The sequence below is a fragment of the Mirounga angustirostris genome, unplaced genomic scaffold (genome assembly GCF_029215605.1).
Source record: "Mirounga angustirostris isolate CCGP_5_RB_7025 unplaced genomic scaffold, mMirAng1.0.hap1 SCAF_8, whole genome shotgun sequence".
In the NCBI taxonomy this organism is placed as follows: domain Eukaryota; kingdom Metazoa; phylum Chordata; class Mammalia; order Carnivora; family Phocidae; genus Mirounga; species Mirounga angustirostris.
The window spans coordinates 16,597,268-16,616,405 of record NW_026991716.1 but is presented as its reverse complement, the minus strand read 5'-3'; the positions used below and the strand labels follow the sequence as shown (position 1 = coordinate 16,616,405).

Sequence of the window (19,138 nt, the reverse complement as noted above, 5' to 3'; positions counted from 1 at the left end):
AAACCAAAAAAATTACAGAATACTGTTAAGATATATCCCCCTAGGGAATTTCAGTCAAAACACTGTGTTTTTAAGTCCCTTGAAATAATTCTATAGGTGGTTATGTCACCAACTTAATATATGGGTGTATTTATTTATTTTAGTTTCCAAGTTTTGGGAGGAAGGCTACCTTTCTTTTTAAACTTAATTTTGTTTCAGATTATGTAAAATACTTAATGGTTTCAAAATCAAATATGACACAAGGTACATTCAGAGAAGCCCAGCTTCCATCCCTATCCCCCTCTGCCTAGTTCCTTCACCCAAAAGGAGACCACTTTGTTAGGTTTTGGTTTATTCTGCCACTGTTTCTTTTCAAAAACACACACACACACATTCCTATCACTTCTTGTACTATACTATAAACAGTCTGCAAGTTGGTTTTTTTTAGAGAATGTCCCCAAAATGGCTCTAACAGTAAGTATAGAGATCTTCCTCCTTCCATTTTGCAAAGGGATCCATTCCTGGATGTGCCATGGTTCATTCAGTCAGTCCCCCCTTGTTGGACATTTGGAAAACATTTTTGTTACCAAGCATTTCTATTAGAACAGGAGGACTCCCTTTCTTATGTAATCCCAGCCCCATCCTCATATCTGGAAGGAGAAAACCTCCTCTCCTTTTCAAAGAGAAATGGTTGCAGAGGGTCAATCAGCTTCTCAGGACTCACCCGGACATCAGCTTCCCCGGCACTGGCGAGATCTTGACACTGTAAGTTGTAGCCTCCTTCCCAACTGGAGAGAATAAGCTGCCAAAGAAACAAAGGAGGAAAAGTTAACACTAAAATTTGGAAAGAATGGAATTTCCTATTCATGTTTCTGATTGGTGTCTCTTTAAGGTCTGAGTAGGAACAACCCTGCACTTGAATTTCTCAATCCTGTCCTCTACGTCATGTGATCAAAGGATTTCATTCTTGCTGTTGAAGAGATACCAATGGTTGTATTCCTGATTTGGTATAATTTACTTCTATCCTTTACAGTGGCCCAAAGGAACAGAATTTGGCTACTATTTGAGTAACAAAATATTTCATGTAAGGAATCATCAAGTCCTATGTTTCTATAGGTGAAATGTAGAATTACGTGCAAACAACTGAGAAGAGCCTAAAAATTTTCTTTAAAGATTTATTTACTTATTTGAGAGAGAGAGAGAGAGAGAGTGGGGGAAGGGGCAGAGAGAGAGAATCTCAAGCAGGCTCTCTGCTGAGCACAGAGCCTGACATGGGACTTGATCTCATGACCCTGAGATTATGACCTGAGCCAAAATCAAGAGCCACCCAGTATTATTCAATAATTATTTAATATTTAATTATTTAATACTTTGTACTGGCTTACCTTAATTGATCATCTCCATAATTTTATGAAGTACGTATTTATTACCATTTTACAGACATGAAAACTAGGGCTCAAAGGTTCTTAAGTCATTTTCTTCATTGTATTTATGCCCCTTGGTAATCAATCATTTGTGTGATTATAAATGATTAATATCTATAGCCCTCATCATGTTGAAAAAACAAAAGGCTCTATAAAGGTTTGTGCCTTTTTTGCTCATCTTTGAATCCACGGTTCCTTGCCCAATGCCCAGCACATTGAAGGCACTCAATAAATATGAGAAAATGAACTTTTAAAATTCTTTGTGGAAAATTCTGCCAAAGAAGTTCTGTCTTTTCTTTCCTGCCATTACTGCAAAAACTTAAAATTCTAGAATATAAAGCATGTACATAAGGCATTTTCCCCCTTCACTGAATTTTATTTAGGGGAAATTTTTTCTTATGAGAAAATTTTTAACCTTTCCAACTTCAGTAACATGGAGCAGGTAGTCATTTACAATTGCTGAATGAAAAATATCTCTGGATATGAAAAGAAACCTATACATCTGACAAGTCTGACAAGGCCTTTGAATATTTGATACATTGTGTATATTGTGAAATGATCACCACGATTAGTTAACATATTACATAAACTAAGCAAAGGCCTACTATTTATGGCTGCTTAACAGAGATGTGTAAAGGTATAGCTCTGTTGAAATACATAGAGTAGGCAGGGATGGGGTGTTAAAACTGAACACTAGAAACAGCTGAACTACTAAAAAAAACCATTTAGATTGTTTAAAACTACCTGACAATTTAAAATCTAAATAGAATTAAGCAGCTGGAGCTCCTGCGTGGCTCAGTCAGTTAAGCGGCCAACTCTTGATTTCAGCTCAGGTCATGATCTCATCAGGGTGGTGGGATGGAGGCCTGCTGTCAGGCTCTGCGCTCAACAGGGAGTCTGCTTGAGATTCTCTCTCTCCAGCTGCTCCTCCCCACTGCAGGCTTTTTAAAAAAAAGAATAAAGAAAGGGAGAAAGAGAGAATGAAAATCCTCTAGTGGCTTGCCATTTTATTCAGAATAAAAGGCAAATACTTTCCAAGACCCTCTATGAATCTGCCACCTCTCCACCTCATTCTGGATCGTTCCCTCCTCTGTCCAGGGTGTTCTAGCTGCACTGCTTCTTTTTATGGTCTTTAAACACCCCGAGTTTGTTCCTGCCTCAAGGCCTTTATGTTTGCTGCTCCTTCTGCATAAACACACTCTCCCCAAATCTTCATATGCTTGATTTTCATCATTCAGTTTCTGCTCAAATATCACATGCTCAGAGAGGCCTTCCTGCCTCACCACCAGCCCACCACTCACTGTTGTACAAGGGAAAGCCTGTGCCGTAGAATCTAGAAGAGAATCTGACACAGTGTAGGAAATCCACACATATTTGTTGAAAGAACGTTAACAATTTTAGCGGTAACTTCCTGGCCTATGCAAACGTCTGAACTGGGCCTAAAAATTAGCAAGGTTAAATCAACCTATCACTCAACTAGTGGCTATTAAACATACCCCAAAATTGTCCAAGACCTTATGCCTGCCCTGGAGGAGGCTACAGTCTCAGGAGACTAGGAGGCAATCAATAGTAGCGATTTTGAACCACGAGGTACAGAAGCCTGAGAGGAGCAACAGTGGATAAGCAATAGATAAAATTCATAGCAGGGAATGGGCTCAGGGCAGATGTCCTCCCTAAAAAGGAGCAGAAACCATTTACTTGTTCAAACACTAACCTATTGTTCCTGTTCCTTTAATGGTGAGTATTATGCACTTTAATATTTATACAGCATTTTCGGGGCGCCTGGGTGGCTCAGTCGTTAAGCGTCTGCCTTCGGCTCAGGTCGTGATCCCGGGGTCCCGGGATCGAGTCCCACATCGGGCTCCCTGCTCGGCGGGAAGCCTGCTTCTCCCTCTCCCACTCCCCCTGCTTGTGTTCCTGCTCTCGCTATCTCTCTCTCTGTCAAATAAATAAAATCTTTAAAAAAAAAAATTTATACAGCATTTTCATATTTACTAACTCCTACCGTGTACTAGTCTGTGAGATTTTCAAGTCCAGAAGTCACGTGTTACTCATCTTCCTATGTCCTTGGCTTATTAGTACAATTCACAGCACTGAAGAGGTGCTCACAGAATGTTGGCCAAACAGAACGGATTAATCCTTACAGCTCCCCCATGAGTTAAGAAGGACAAGTACCGGATCTCCATTTTAAAGGTAAGTTGCCTAAGGGTCAGAGAGCCTAAGTAACTGCTCTCGAATCATAGCGAGAGCAACAGTGGCTCCCGAATTCGGGCCTTCTGACTCCAGCAGGTGCTAGAGCTTCTGGTGTAGTCAGACGTTCAGGCTGCCCCTTCTGACACGGGTGTTGCTTCTGGAAACAATCCCAAGGAAGAGAATCTTTCCCTTTGGTTCTTCCCAGAGAAACGAATCCTGTCAACTGCTAGATCTTGCAAGCTCACCTAGTGAAGGGAAACTTGCCTACTTGCAAAGCTAACTGGAGATTCCCCTTTCAGAGTGAGGGACATTAGGAGAATTGATGTGAGAGGATTGCAGATTGGCTTTCCTGACCCCAGAGTCCATTGCCAGTCCTCCAATCACAGGGCGGTAGGCATGGAAAGTAACGGTTAGGAACCGTACTCAGAATGGTGCATACAAGGCACAGATTAAACTCTGGGGAGGATCCAGACGTTAGGCAAGGATTTATGTTCTTTTAGAATCCGAGGACCAGGAAGGCAACTACAGTTGTGCCATAAGACATTTATAACCGAGCACGAATGACTTTATCCTGTTCCCTCGCGTTTGCTCATGTTTTTGTCTTCCCTCCCCGAGGCTGCTCGCTGGAGCAGGTTTAATTTGGCACTTTTGGATTCTCCTTTGCAGTGGACTGCAACAGCCTTTGGTTCACAGGCAGGGCAACTGTTACTTTTTCTTCTACTTGCAGAATTACTTGGGTTTGGCACGTTGCAAAGGAATGGGCAATGCGTGATGTAATGGGGGCAGCCAGAGCTGGGCTGGAACTTTGGCCCGGCCTCCACGGTCATCCTAGAAACAGCCCCACCACCGCTTTCGCTGTCACAGGGGCCCCAAAGATGTGGGCAGCGGTCTCGAAGGGCCTATGTATTTGTATTTCAAACCAACCGCATTCAATATTAAATCAACTTAAAAATGTCAGTCATTCAATAGCGATCTATTCTCTGGCAAATCATGTACCTTTTGATCTTTAAAAGGAGAAAATCAGAACATTGGAGCTTTAAAGGCCCATTCAGATCGAAATTGTGATTTAAAATTACAGTGAAAGACTAAGGACTAAAGGGATGAGAAAAATTCAAGTGAGAAACAAAGATTTCCAAGACTTTCAGAAGAAGTAAGAGCAAACACTGGAACAGTTCTTGAGATCTAAAGAGCAGTACTGAGACCGAGCGTGGACCGCTGTGGCAGACCAGCTCTGTTCGCCCGCGCGCCCCCTCCCCAGCCACCAGCTCTGCTCGCCCACGCGCCGCCTCCCCAGCCACCAGCTCTGCTCGCCCACGCACCGCCTCCCCAGCCACCAGCTCTGCGACGCAAACACTTACCTCGACCAGCATATATACGGAGAGAAGTGTGATTCCGAGATTGTACAAGGTGAGGATGCCCCTGAGGGAAAGAGCAGGTCTGTTCTTCATGTATTTGTTACCCAGCCATATGGAAAGCAGATACAGGACAGTAAGAAAAAAGGTGGGAAGGTAGGAGTCCAACATGAACCATCCTCTGACTCGAAAATCTGAAAAGAAACATATACAGTGAGAATCCTGAAAAGTAGCACTTCTGTTTAGTTATAAAATTTTATCACATATATTTACAACTTTTTTGGATTTTTTTGGTTTTTTTAATGGGGGTATGCCTGACATACAACATATGAGTTTCAGGTGTATGGCATGATTCAGTATTTGCAAATACACTGCAAAACGATCACCACAGTAGGTCTAGTTAACATCCATCACCTTAGTCACAAAAATGTTTTTTCTTTGATGAGAACTTTTAAGGCCTACTGTCACGTATATTTTATTTGTACATACCCAATACAACAAGCAAGAGTCCGGCATTGACTAAGCTGGATTTGGGTTACAGTTCAGAAGAACCACCCCATGGGGGTGGGAGTAGTTAAGGAAGGTTTCGTGGAGCAAGCAGAGCTTAGGCTGAACACGGAGTGACAGGGACAAGTAATTAAGGTGGGAGGTAGTAGTTCTAGTGTCTTCGTTGGAACAGTTAACGATATTTACTCTAACTCAATAAATAGGAAGTATTCCTATGTCATTTTGTGGGTGAAAACCAGCTCAGAAAGCCACAGTAACTTGCCAAGACCACACAATAGTGGACAGCAGAGTCGGGATCTGAATTCCCGTCTGATGCCCAGCCCATTACACCTGCTGCTGCCTCCTTTGGGGAAGTTTGGAGCAGGCAGGAGAGAAGGGGTATGGATAGTGTATACCACCTTCATAAAACCCACACTCTGCGGAGCTCACAGACAACCACTATGCGGTAAACCAGGCTGAGCTTAGAGTTCAGCCGAGCCAGAGCCGTGGGACTGCACAGCAAGCAGGGGGAAGCTCAAGACAGCCAAGGCAAAGTGTTGGAGCTGATGATTCAGACGTGTGGGCAGAGAATACAACCGAGGACCTAAACCTGACCATGGACTAGAAGTATAAACAGCCAGGAGGAAGGACCAAGATACACCAAGTGTTCCTTAGTCTGGAGAGTGAAAATGTAAAAATCTAAATAAAATACACAGAATAGTTCTATAATATAATTAGTAACATCTGAAAAGAACTATAGGCACAAAATGATCTTAGTTCTCTATTCTGCTCTTTTTCGTTGTTTACATAAAGAAAATAACTTGGCCCACAATTATAAAAAATAGAATGCTGTGGGATGCCTGGGTGGCTCAGTTAAGCGTCTGCCTTCAGCTCAGGTCATGATCCCGGGTCCTGGGATAGAGCCCCACAGCGGGTTCCCTGCTCTGCAGGGAGTCTGCTTCTCCCTCTCCCTCTGCCCCTCCCCCCTGCTTGTGCTCGCTCTCTCTCTGACAAATAAATTAGTTTAAAAAAATAGTATGCTGTTTTTAATCTCTGTAAATGGAGTTGGAAGGAACAGATTTCTCCAGCAGATCATGCCCTTTTCTTCCTGTCTCGGCTTTTCCCACATCTCTGCCCCTCTTTCTGCTCCACTCTACCTACCCTGCGCATCCCAGCTTCCCTTACTCCACCCCACCGGATACACAGTACCAAAGAAAGTGCCTTCTCAAGCCCTCACTGTCCCATCTCCTGTTCTGGAAACCCCTCTGGTTGTGACAGAGATAAGAAGTAGGAAAGGGGCTCATCTCAGCATCCATGTGACTAACAGATTAACTTTCATAGAACTAGCTGGTAATCACTAGTCATAAAAGTCTGTGGTATGTGCCTGCCACTTCCTAATGTCCACCTCCATATCTAAATCCTACGCAGCCTCTCAAGACCCGAAAAACATCCTGCCTTTTGAAAGGAGCCGTTTCCTAGTGCTCTTTCATAACTACAGCTCATCTGCATAACAATTCTCATTTTTTTTTATTTTTTTTATTTTTTTAAAAGATTTTATTTATTTGACAGAGAGGGACACAGCGAGAGAGGGAACACAAGCACGGGGAGCAGGAGAGGGAGATGCAGGCTCTCCACGGAGCAGGGAGCCCGATGCGGGTCTCGATCCCAGGACCCTGGGACCATGACCTGAGCCGAAGGCAGACGCCCAACAACTGAGCCACCCAGGCGCCCATTTTATTTTTTTTTTAAGATTTTATTTGTCAGAGAGAAAGGGGGGGTGTGGAGACAAGCAGGAGGAGTGGCACGCTCAGGGAGAAGTAGGCTCCTCACGGAGCAAGGAGCCCGATGCGGGACTCGATCCCAGGGCCCTGGGATCATGACCTGAGCCGAAGGCAGACGCTTAACCGACTGAGCCACCCAGGTATCCCACAAGTCTCATTTTAGAATTATTATTATGGCTGTAACTGTTATTACAACTAACATTTACAGAGCACTAAGCCTTTTACATGCATTCATGTATTTAATTCTCAGAGCAATCTAATGATATAGATGATATTTCTAACAGTTTTACTGAGGTATAATTGATATACCTGCACATATTTAATGTGTACAATCTGATGTGTTTGGACTTAAGCAAACACCCACGATGCCATCACCACAGTCAAGGTAATAGACACATCCACCATATAGGTGACATTATTATCCCCAGTTAAGGCCTGAGAAAAATTGAGGCACAGAGAATAAAAAAGTTAAATATTTGCCCTAAACTGCTACCCTACCTCCTGTTACAGTGTTATGGATTGAACTCTGTCCCCCAGAAGATATGTTCAAGTCCTAACTCCTGAGACCTGTGTGACTGTGACCTTATTTGGAAATAGGGTCTTTGCAGGTATGACCAAGTTCAGATGATGTCATACTAGATCAGGTGGGCTCTAGTCCAGTGACTGGTGCCCTATATAACAAGGGGAGATTTGGACATAGGGACACAGGGAGGAGAAGCCGTGTGAAGAGGAAGGCAGAGACTGAGGAGAGGCATCTCCAAGCCAAGCAATGCCAAAGATTCCTGACACCACCAGAAGCTGGGAGAGAGGCAGGGAACAGACTGTACCCTAGAACCGCAGAGGGAACACAGCCCTTCTAACACCCTGATTTCAGACTTACAGCCTCCAGAACTGTGAGAGAATAATCACTGTTGCTTTAAGCCATGTAGCTTGTGGTACTTTGTTACTGTGGCCCTAGAAAACCAGTACACATGGTTTACTTTCTTGCTTTCCAGTTGTTTCAGATGGGGTGGTTTGACCGCCCCCGCCCCACAGTATATGCTCTGTGAGAGAGGGCCCAGGCCTTCTACTTCTACTCTCACTTATGCATCCACTTAGTTCTGAGTCATTAAATATAGATCAACTGGCACAATGAGTCAAGCACATATTATAAAACTAATACAGCACCTGAAAGTTGTTTTCTTTTGTCATGGTCCTGTAAATGTTCACATTTGTCAAGGAGAATAACTGTCCCAACCAAAAGATAGAAACAAATACTTGTAATAAGATTATCTTTGGGACATAAGTGTTAGCTGTACATCTGTGTCAGATATCTGCCTCCAACAATATCCCTTGATGATAATATGGAATAAGTAAATACGGAAGAGACGAGGGGACACCCAGAAGCCTACGAGGTGGCCTGCCAGTCAACTTAAGCTTGTGCCACTTTTAGTAAAGGAAGACAGATTCTTGATGGCCCAGATGCTAGATTCCCTGTCATTGTGGAGGTCACCTGATCCGGTTGTCAACAGTCAATCTTACAGTCTCCTCGCTACAAAAGAACTTTCCATAAAACAGACCAGAGCTGAGTGAACTACTGCAAGCCTATCCTTCCGTGACCCCCACCCACAGAATTCCAGATCATGGTGATCTTAGTAAACACAAAGCTCAGTGTGAACTCAGGTCAGAGAGACCGCTGTTTCACTCTCCAGTGGCAGTGTCAAATAGAAAGCCACAGACACCAAGAAACACCGCATGCCCAAGGGAGAGCACTGTGCCCTCTGTGGGAACCGTTCTCCTTCCCACCCGCGAGAACTGTGAGGCAGAGATCAGTCATTAAAGCTTATCAGATACAGATATCCTGCCCTGCCTACCCCACAGGATTGTCAAAGATAAAATGGGGGGGAAAAGGCTGCGTGAAAATTTTTAAAAGCTCCATACAGGGGCACCTGGCTGGCTCAGTTAGTGGAGCGGGTGACTCTTGATCTCGGGGTTGTGAGGTCGATCCCCATGTTGGATGTAGGGATTACTTAAAATCTTTTTTTTTTAAAGCTCTATACAATCACAGTATCATTATATTAAAATTATACAAACAGTCATTCATTTAGGATAGCTTGTAAAGCCTATGTACAGACTGAAGTGGTCTAAATAATCTCTACATGACTCTATTTAAAGATTTTTGAAAGACCGGAAAACCTCCTTTCCCTCCACCCCTTCCCAACAGCGCTGGGGAAATAACCTGTAGAGAACCACAGATTTTCCAGTCTGTGAACCAGCAGGGCTCAAGTGAAACAAAGCATGTTGTCTGGGAAATACCCATTCATCTGCAAGCTGTGTAGTGTGACTAAGGTGTCCCCGGCGCCCTGAGAGGCGCTGGAGGGACGGTGCCCCACCGCGAGACTGAGGTGACAGGGACGGTCGAGTGCGCAGGCGCGCAGGCGCTCCAGCCACAGCCGGGGCCGAGCGAGAGCGCGCCGCTGAGACCGCAATCGCAGAGACCACGGCTGACTGCGCAGGTGCGGAAGGTGGGCGGTGAGTGGGCGGCGGCGAGAGGAGAGGAAGTCGCGGAGGGCAGGACAGCGGCGACTGCGTGGGTAGCCGGCGAGGCACCGAAGCAGAGCACCGCACCGCGCTCCGTCCCTGCTTGCGGCCCCAGGACTTTCATCCCAAGGAAGGCTGAGCAGGAGAACGGAGGCTTTCTGGATGTTCTGGGAGAAGGATATCAAAGGCGAGGGAAGTTAAATCTCTAAATGTTGAGCACCATCCTGTTTAAAAACACCAGAAGTGACGAAACCCTCTTCCACGTGAAGTTCTCGAGTCGCTTACTTACCTCGAGGTCCAAACATATTGTCCAAAAAAGCACTGATTTCATCATCAAAGGCCTTTAGATGCTCCTGAAAAGATAAGGAAAAAATGACTGAAGTGGGGTTTTCTTGGGAAACTCTCAAAACAGACCACTACCAACAGAACAGCGGCCAGAATCTCCCAGTCCTAGCTTCAGGGATTTCGGCTGTAAAGACTTCAGGAAAATGGACGAGTTAAATGCAGCCTCACCCTTCACGAGCTTGTGTGGATTTGGAAAGAATTTCTTTTTCCTTTCCTTAGGCAACAGGAGTTCTGGAAAACAGGCTTGGTACATTTAAACACTGAAGGGTTATTGACCTTAATTTCATTTCCCCCTAAAATGCTTAGGGGCATAAGCTTTCCCATAAGCAACGTCTATTGTTGCAATTAACAGAAGTTGTGTGCAAACAACAGGGAGGGTCTATACCTACAGAATATAATGTAATTGTTAAATGAAAATTCAGCTGAGTTGTATTTTACAAAGCTGACTCTAAAGCTTTAAAGGGGACTTATTTTTCAAATAAGGAAATTAAGCACTATAGCTATTTTCTTCATAACCTTCATATTTCGTTTTCAAAACCTTTTCTATACATGAATATGTATTTAATATCACAGTAAACAGTGTCACTAGGGTATATCAGATTATTACTGCCACTTTAAGTGGATTCGGGTTGGAATAGGAGAATTTCTGCTAAGAATCTTATGGTTGCAGTGTTCCTAGGAAAGGGATCGTTGAAGAGGAGTTTGGGGCCAGTGGATTGGTGAGCTGAGTGTGACAGCCCCCAGGACGTTCATCTAGAACATTCTGTATAATCAACAGTGGGAGTGCAGTCAACAAAGCATCTCATTTTCAAAGAAAGTATAAGTGCCAAAGAGGAGAATTAAGTTACTGGCATCTGAAAAGAAGATCTGTACTTTTGGTGATTGGCACCTACCATTTAGACCTATTTTTTTTTTTCTTAAGATTTTATTTATTTGACAGAGACAGCAAGAGAGGGAACACAAGCAGGGGGAATGGGAGAGGGAGAAGCAGGCTTCCCACTGAGCAGGGAGCCCGATGTGGCGCTCGATCCCAGGATCCCGGGATCATGACCTGAGCCGAAGGCAGACGCTTAATGACTGAGCCACTCAGGTGCCCCCATTTAGACCTATTTTCTTGTTTGTGACTTTGATCCTGAGAAAATTTCAAGGAAACTTAGATCTTTGGGGACTTTAGGAAGCTTGGGAGAGTAGATGAGGATTAGTGGCTGACATTTGTTAGCACCTACACCTGCTGGCCACGTATTAGGACCTTTATCATTTAGTTGTAGCTCTATAAAAAGTATCTGGGCTAAACCAAGCTTGGAAGTTTTTATACAGTGTTTTGGTTTCTATGAAGGACATCTTGGGGAGACCTCTAGACTTGAGAAAGGTCACCTATCTCACATGTCAGTGTGACAGAGTAAGATTTGTGTTGCCATTAGAAAAGAGCAGATCAATCCTGAGGCCTCTCATTCTTGAGCAAAGAATGTTAACCTCACTGATGAACCCACCCTCATAACAAATTACCAATGAAATCTTCCTTTCATTGCCACATCCACCCACACATGTTTAAACTTTTTCAGTCTGTTTGCTATGGTCCAAAATCCATTTTCTCACATCTGTAGGTCTAAGAAAACTCTAACTAAAGGTTACAAAGCTTGTATTAGTTCTATAATATTGCAGAAATTTAGTCACAGTGGAAGACCAGAAATAAAAGAGAGGGGTAGATATGGAGAGAGAGCAGAGTGGAAAAACTGAATAACAAAGGGCATTCCACACCATTACCCTGGAAACAAAACCAGAGGACACTATAAAAACAAAACAAAATAACACAACAACAACAACAAAAAACCCCCAGAGGCCAGTATCTCTGATGAACATAGACACAAAAATCCTCAACAGAATATTAGCAATCAATTCCAACGACACATTAAAAAGGATTAAGTGGGGTTTACTCCGGAGATGCACGGGTGGTTCAATATTTGCAAATCAATCTGATATATCACATTAACAAGAGGAAGAATAAATAGGTGCCAAAAAAGCATTTGACAAAATACAACATCCATTCATGAAGAAAACTCTCAACAAAGTGGGTTCAGAGGGTCCATACCTTAACATAATAGGGGCTGTATCTGAAAAACCCCCTAGGAGCTAACATCATACTTGGCAGTGAAAAGCTGAAAGCTTTTCCTCTAAGATCAGGAACAAGACAAAGATGTGCACTCTCACCACATTTATTCAGTATGGTTCTATGAAGTTGTAGCTGCAGGAATCAGGCAAGAAAAAGAAGCAAAAGGCATCCAAATTGGTAAGGAAGAAGTAAAACTGTCACTGTTTGCGGATGACATGATGCTACAGATGGAAAATCCTAAAGACTCCACCAAAATCCATTAAAATGGATAAATAAATCCAGTAAAGTTGCAAGATACAAAATTAACATATAAAAATCTGTTGCATTTCTATACACTAATAACAGAAATCTAAAAAACAATCCCATTTACAGTTGCACCAAAAAGAATAAAATACCTAGAAATAAATTTAACCAAGGAGGTGAAAAGACCTATACTCCGAAAACTTTAAGACAACTGATGAAAGTTGGTAAGACACTGATAAACTGGTGACACAAACAAATGAAAAGATACACCATGCTCGTGGATTACGAGAATTAATATTGTTAAAATGTCTATACTACCCAGAGCAATCTATTGATCAATGCAATCACTATCAAAATACCTATAGTGTTTTTCACAGAAATAGAATAAATACTGAAATTTGTATGGAACCACAAAAGACCTCAAACAGCCAAAGTAATTTTAAGAACAAAGCTAGAGGGCGCCTGGGTGGCTCAGCTGGTTAGGCGACTGCCTTCGGCTCGGGTCATGGTCCTGGAGTCCCAGGATTGAGTTTCACATCGGGCTTCCTGCTCGGCGGGGAGTCTGCTTCTCCCTCTGACCCTCGCCCCTCTCATTCTGTCATTCTCTCTCTCTCAAAAGTAAATAAAATTAAAAAAAAAAAAATAACAAAGCTAGAGGTATCACAGTTCCAAATTTCAAGACATACTACAAAGCTATAGTAATCAAAACAGTACAGTACTGGCATGAAAACAGACTCAGATCAATGGAACAGAATAGAGCCCAGAAATAAACCCAAACCTATATGGCCAATTAATCTATGACAAAAGAGGCAAGAATGTACAATGGGAAAAGACAGTCTTTTCAATAAATGCTGCTGGGAAAAATGGACAACTATATGCAAAAGGGTAAAAGTGGACCACATCCTTACATCATACACAAAACTAAACTCAAAATGGATTAAAGACCTAAATGTGAGACCTGAAATCATAAAACTTCTAGAAGAAAACATAGGCAGTAATCTCTTGGGCATTGCCCTTAGCAATATATTTATGGATTGGTCTCCTTAGGCAAGGGAAACAAAGCAAAACTAAACTACTGGGACTATACTAAAATAAAAAGATTCTGCACAGCAAAAGAAACCAACAAAACAAAAAGACAATCTACTGAATGGGAGAAGATATTTTCAAATGAAATATCTAGTAAGGAGTTAATATCCAAAATATATGAAGAATTCACACAACTCCCTACCCAAAAACAAATACTCCAATTTAAAAATGGGCAGAGGATGTCAATAGACATTATTCCAAAGAAGATAGACAGATGGCCAAAAGACACATGAAAAGATGTTCAACATCACTGTCAGAGAAAACCAACCGAAAACATAAGGAGATACCACCTCACACTCGTCAGATGGCTACTATCAAAAAGACAAGAAATAACAAGTGTTGGTAAGGATGTGGAGAAAAGGGAACCCTCATGCACTGTTCATGGGAAATTAAATTGGTGCAACGACTGTGAAAAACAGTATGGAGGTTCCCCCCGAAGTTAAAACTGAAATACCATAGGATCCAGTAATCCCATTACTGGGCATTTACCCAAAGAAAACAAAAACACTAATTTGAAAAGATACATGCACCCCTATGTTTATTGCACTATTATTTACAATAGCCAAGTTATGGAAGCAACCCAACTGTTCATCAACACATGAGTGGATCAATAAGATGGATTATTATGCAGCCATAAAACAGAGAGATCGTGTCATCTGCGACAACATGGATTGACCTAGAGGGTATTATGCTAAGTGAAAGAAGTCTGACAGAGAAAGACAAATACCATATAATTTCACTTGTATGTGGAATCTAAAACACAAAACAAAAAAAGAAAATGGACTTCTTAAATACAGAGAACTGGTGGTTGTCAGAGGGAAGGCAGGTGGGGGGATGGGCAAAATAAACAGGATTTAAGAGGTACAAACTCCCAGTTATAAAAGAAATAAGTCACAGGAGTCAAAGAGAGAAAGACATGTATCATATGATCTCACTGATACGAGGAATTCTTAATCACAGGAAACAAACTGAGTGTTGTTGGAGTGGGGGGTGGGGTGGGAGGGATGGGGTGACTGGGTGATAGACACTGGGGAGGGTATGTGCTCTGGTAAGCGCTGTGAATTGTGCAAGACTGTTGAATCTCAGATCTGTACCTCTGAAACAAATAATGCAATATATGTTAAGAAAAAAAAGAAGAAGAAGGTAGCGGGAGGGGAAGAATGAAGCGGGGGAAATCGGAGGGGGAGACGAACCATGAGAGACGATGGACTCTGAAAAACAAACTGAGGGTTCTAGAGGGGAGGGGGGTGGGAGGATGGGTTGGCCTGGTGGTGGGTATTGAGGAGGGCACGTTCTGCATGGAGCACCGGGTGTTATGCACAAACAATGAATCATGGAACACTTCATCTAGAACTAATGATGTAATGTATGGGGATTAACATAAGAATAAAAAAAAAAAGAAAAAAAGAAGAAATAAGTCACAGGGATGAAAAGTACGGCATAGGGAATACAGTCAATAATATTGTAGTAACGTTGTATGGTGACAGATGGTGACTACATTTATCATGGTTAGCACTGAGTAATGTATAGAATTGAATCAATACATTGCACACTCATATAACATTGTATCTAAATTATACTTCAATAAATAAAATAGAAGGGACATTCCAGTCTTTCAGTCATTAATGTATTGATTCATTAACCAATTATCTGAACATTAGTATGTGCCAACACTATGTTAGATGCTGAAATACGAAGTCAAATGAGACATGGTACTCGTCTTTACACAGGATACTGACAAGTAAATCAATAATTACAATATTAATGGCTTAAATATGAGAGAAGCTTCAAGGATGTACTATAAGAACAGAGAGGAAGAAAATATTCAGCCATAAAAAGGAAGGAAATCTTGCCATTTGTGACAACATGGGTGGACCTTGAGGGCATTATGCTAAGTGAAATAAAGAGAGCAAGACATACTTTCTGATCTCACTTAAGTGTAGAATCTAAAAACACAAAAACCAAAATCCCAAATTCATAGGTACAAAGAACAGATTGGTGGTTACCAGAAGCAGTGGTATGGGGGTGGACAAAGTGGGTACAAACTTCTATGTAAAATGAATAAAAATTTGTAACTATGTATGTTAATCAGACTTATTGTGATCATTTTATTATATATATGTATAAATAATGAATTATTATGTTGTACTCCTGAAACGAACAAAAAACATAGAGTTAGGAAATTTAATACAGGTCTCTTAAAAAGAGAAGCCTTCCAGGAAGAGATGCTGCTGCTGCTGAGTTCTGAAAGATGCTAGGACACCTTCTCGCTGGAGAAGGGAAGAAAGAGCATTTCAAAGTGAAGTCAAGCAGACAGTCCATTATCATATGGTTTCACTTATTTGTGGAACATAAGGAATAACATGGAGAACACTAGGAGAAGGAAGGGAAAAATGAAGGGGGGGAAATAGGAGTGGGAGACGAACCATGAGAGACTATGGACTCCGGGAAACAAACTGAGGGTTTTAGAGGGGAGGGGGATGGGGGATGGGTTAGCCCAGTGATGGGTATTAAGGAGGGCACGTACTGCATGGAGCACTGGGTGTTATACGAAAACAGTGAATCGTGGATCACTACCCTCAAAAACTAATAATGTACTGTAGGGTGACTAACATAATAAAGTAAAATTTAAAAAAAAAAGCATTTCAGGAATAATCAGCACGTACAAATAGATTGAGACAGGACTCACTTGGGGAATGTTTACAGCCAGGGTCTCTACTGACCCATAAGACAGATGGAAATAAAGCCAATATTGGGAAAATCAGAAACTTGAATAAAAATGAACTCTCTATTTCTCAGTTATTTAATACAGTTAGTAAGGATGCAATCTAAAAAGACGTTGATGAGGTAATGAGAGGAAATCAGAAGAACAAATGAAAATTTACCCCGGATTAGTAAAACGTCAAGTACAGAGGTTGGGTAGCATTAGTCAACTAAGATGAACGCTTGGCACAGCGTGGGAGAGAGCAGCACGGGTAATGAATTCATAGCTGCACACTCGGTTCTATGGGAAAAGCATGCTGGGTGATTTCCTAAGACGAACACCAGAGCCCAAGAGCTAAGAAAAATCAACAAACTACACTACACGCAGCACACTTTGCTCACTCAGCCAACATTTTTGAACAGCCATTATGTACTAACACTTTGTCAGACATAGGACAAAAAGGACTCAGAAGCTTACAGATTGCGAAAGTGACACATACAGAGAAAGGCAAACAGCAAACAACTGAGTAGGAAGAGATACACAGAACTGCCACAGTGACAGAGGACCCTGCAGGAGGGGGGCTTAAGGTGGTTTTTAAAGATGGTTATTTGGACAGATTAGAAGAGGGCAACAGAATTGCCCTTACACCTCGGCAAGAGGAATGCTGTCCTGAACCCCATACTTCAGAGGGCCCCACACTAGCCATCCCGTGGCTGTGCAGCTCTACACAGGAAATCCTAGGAACCAAGGAAAACGCCCATCCATGGCCATGGCTTCCCCTCCAGACTGTGATCCAAGTTCCCCAGGCCACATAATTCTCTGCCAAACAATTCTCCATCTCCACTTCTAGAACAACTTCAGGGATTTCCCCTTGCCCACATAGTAAAGTCCATGTTCCAGGGCTTTATTTATTTTATTGAAGTACAAGTGACACACAATGTTACATTGGTTTCAGGCATACGACATAGTGATCTGACAACTCTGTAAGCTATGCTGTGCTCATTACAAGTGTAGCTACCATCTGTCCCCATACAGTGCTATTAAAATGTCATTGTAATGCTACATGTACACATCCATGCTATTACAGGATCACTGACAAGATTCCCTGTGTGGTATCTTTCAGGCCCATGACTTCTTCATTCCATAACCGGAAGCTTGTATCTCCTACTCCCCTTCATCCATTTGGCCCTTCCCCTCCCCCACCTCCCCTCTGGCAACCATCAGTTTGTTCTCTGTGGTTCTGTTTCTGCTTTTGTTTTTTAGATTCCACATCTAAGTGAAATCATATGGTATTTGTCTTTCTCCGTCAGACTTCTTTCACTTAGCATAACACCCTCTAGGTCTATACATGTTGTCACAAATGGCAAGATCTCATTTTTTATGGCTGAATAGTATTCCACTGTAGATATATACCACATCTTCTTTATCCATTCATATATTGATGGACCCTTGGGTTGCTTCCATTATCTTGGCCACTGTTAATAGTGGTACAATAAGCAGAGGGGTGCATATATCTTTTTGAATCAGTGTTTTCGTTTTCTTTGGGTAACTACCCAGTGGAATATTCCATGACTTTAATTTATGGCTGTGTATAACAATGGCTGAAGGATAGAAAGATCAGAAGCAAGTGGAGCTTTATTTAATTGTGTATCCCTACTTGCTTACCACAGCTACTAAGAATGTAAAATGGTGCAACCACATTGAAAAACAGTTTAGCAGTTTGGTAAAAATTATCAACATTCACCTACCGTATGATCCAGCATACTACTTCTAGGTATATTTACCCAAGAAAAAGTAAAGCATGTATGCTTGCAAAGACTTTTACACAAATATTCATGGAAGCTTTATTTTTAATGGCTAAAAAAATGGAAACCTTCCAAATGTCCAACAGGTGAATGCATAAATTGTGGCGTATCTGTACAATGAAATACTACTCAACAAAATAAAAGAATTATTGATGCACACACAACACAGATGGATCTCAAATTATGAAGAAGCTAGACTAAGAGAACATACTATGTGTTTCCATTTACATGAAATTCTAGGAAATATAAACATATATGTGACAGAAAGCAAATCAGTGGTTGCTCGGGGACTGCAAGGTCGAACAGTATATCTTCCAAAAATGAAAGTGAAATAAGACCATTTTCATATGATGCCGAAGTGAGAGAGTTTGTAGCCAGCAGAAGTGCGCTACAATGTACACTGAAGATGTTCTTTGTGCAAGGGAAATGATTCCATACGGAAAGGATTTACAGAAAAGCATCAAGAGCACCAGAAACAGATCCTTCTAATGGACGAGCCAGAACTCAGAGCAAGCTAGCCTCCACCCACCCCGTGACATGCACTGCACCTGCCATCCTCACTCCTCACACCATGCTCCTCTCTACCAGAGGGGCAGGGCTGCACAACACCCAGGTGATGTCCTGCCCCCGCTCCTTGTTCTACTGCCACTAGGAAGACCACCATTTGGAGGCAGTGATGACCCATCCGAGGCAAACCCACTGGGCTGACTCCTTACACAAAGCTGAGATGGTCTTCCTGGCTCTGTGCCATGCAGCTCGCAGTGCTGGTGGACAGGCTGGCCAGGCACTCCGGCCTCAGCTACCTTTTTCTGAGAGTACTTGGAAACAGGAGAGTCATGAAAAGCATACCTACTTTTTTGCCAGCACAGTGCTGACTGGGACTCCCACCCCCTCCCAGCTACGTTGGCTGGAGCTCAGCTCCTTCTTCCCTTTCCTTCCTCTTCTTCCTCTTTTCCCTCCCTCATGCCTTCACTCCTTCTTCTTCATGTCCCTTCCTTTATGTTTTAGGCATTTTGGGGGTTTTAGCATTTATCAATCATGGGCAGTATATCGTATAATGCGGTGATTCAAGATCTTGGTGTTTGTCCTATTTTGTTGATACAGTTTTAT

General features: G+C 42.3%; 1 protein-coding gene across 1 annotated transcript in view; it reads right to left on the bottom strand.

Moving 5' to 3' along the window:
* The window catches only part of ELOVL2 (ELOVL fatty acid elongase 2), a 75,535-nt gene that overhangs the window by 12,768 nt on the left and 43,629 nt on the right, over positions 1-19,138 (bottom strand). Inside the window, exons 2-4 of the mRNA XM_045866379.3 lie at positions 10,025-10,088; positions 4,955-5,142; positions 704-781 (exon numbers count right to left, since the gene is read on the bottom strand). Coding sequence (XP_045722335.1) covers positions 704-781; positions 4,955-5,142; positions 10,025-10,088 — 330 coding nt within the window. The remainder of the gene's footprint in view (positions 1-703; positions 782-4,954; positions 5,143-10,024; positions 10,089-19,138) is intronic.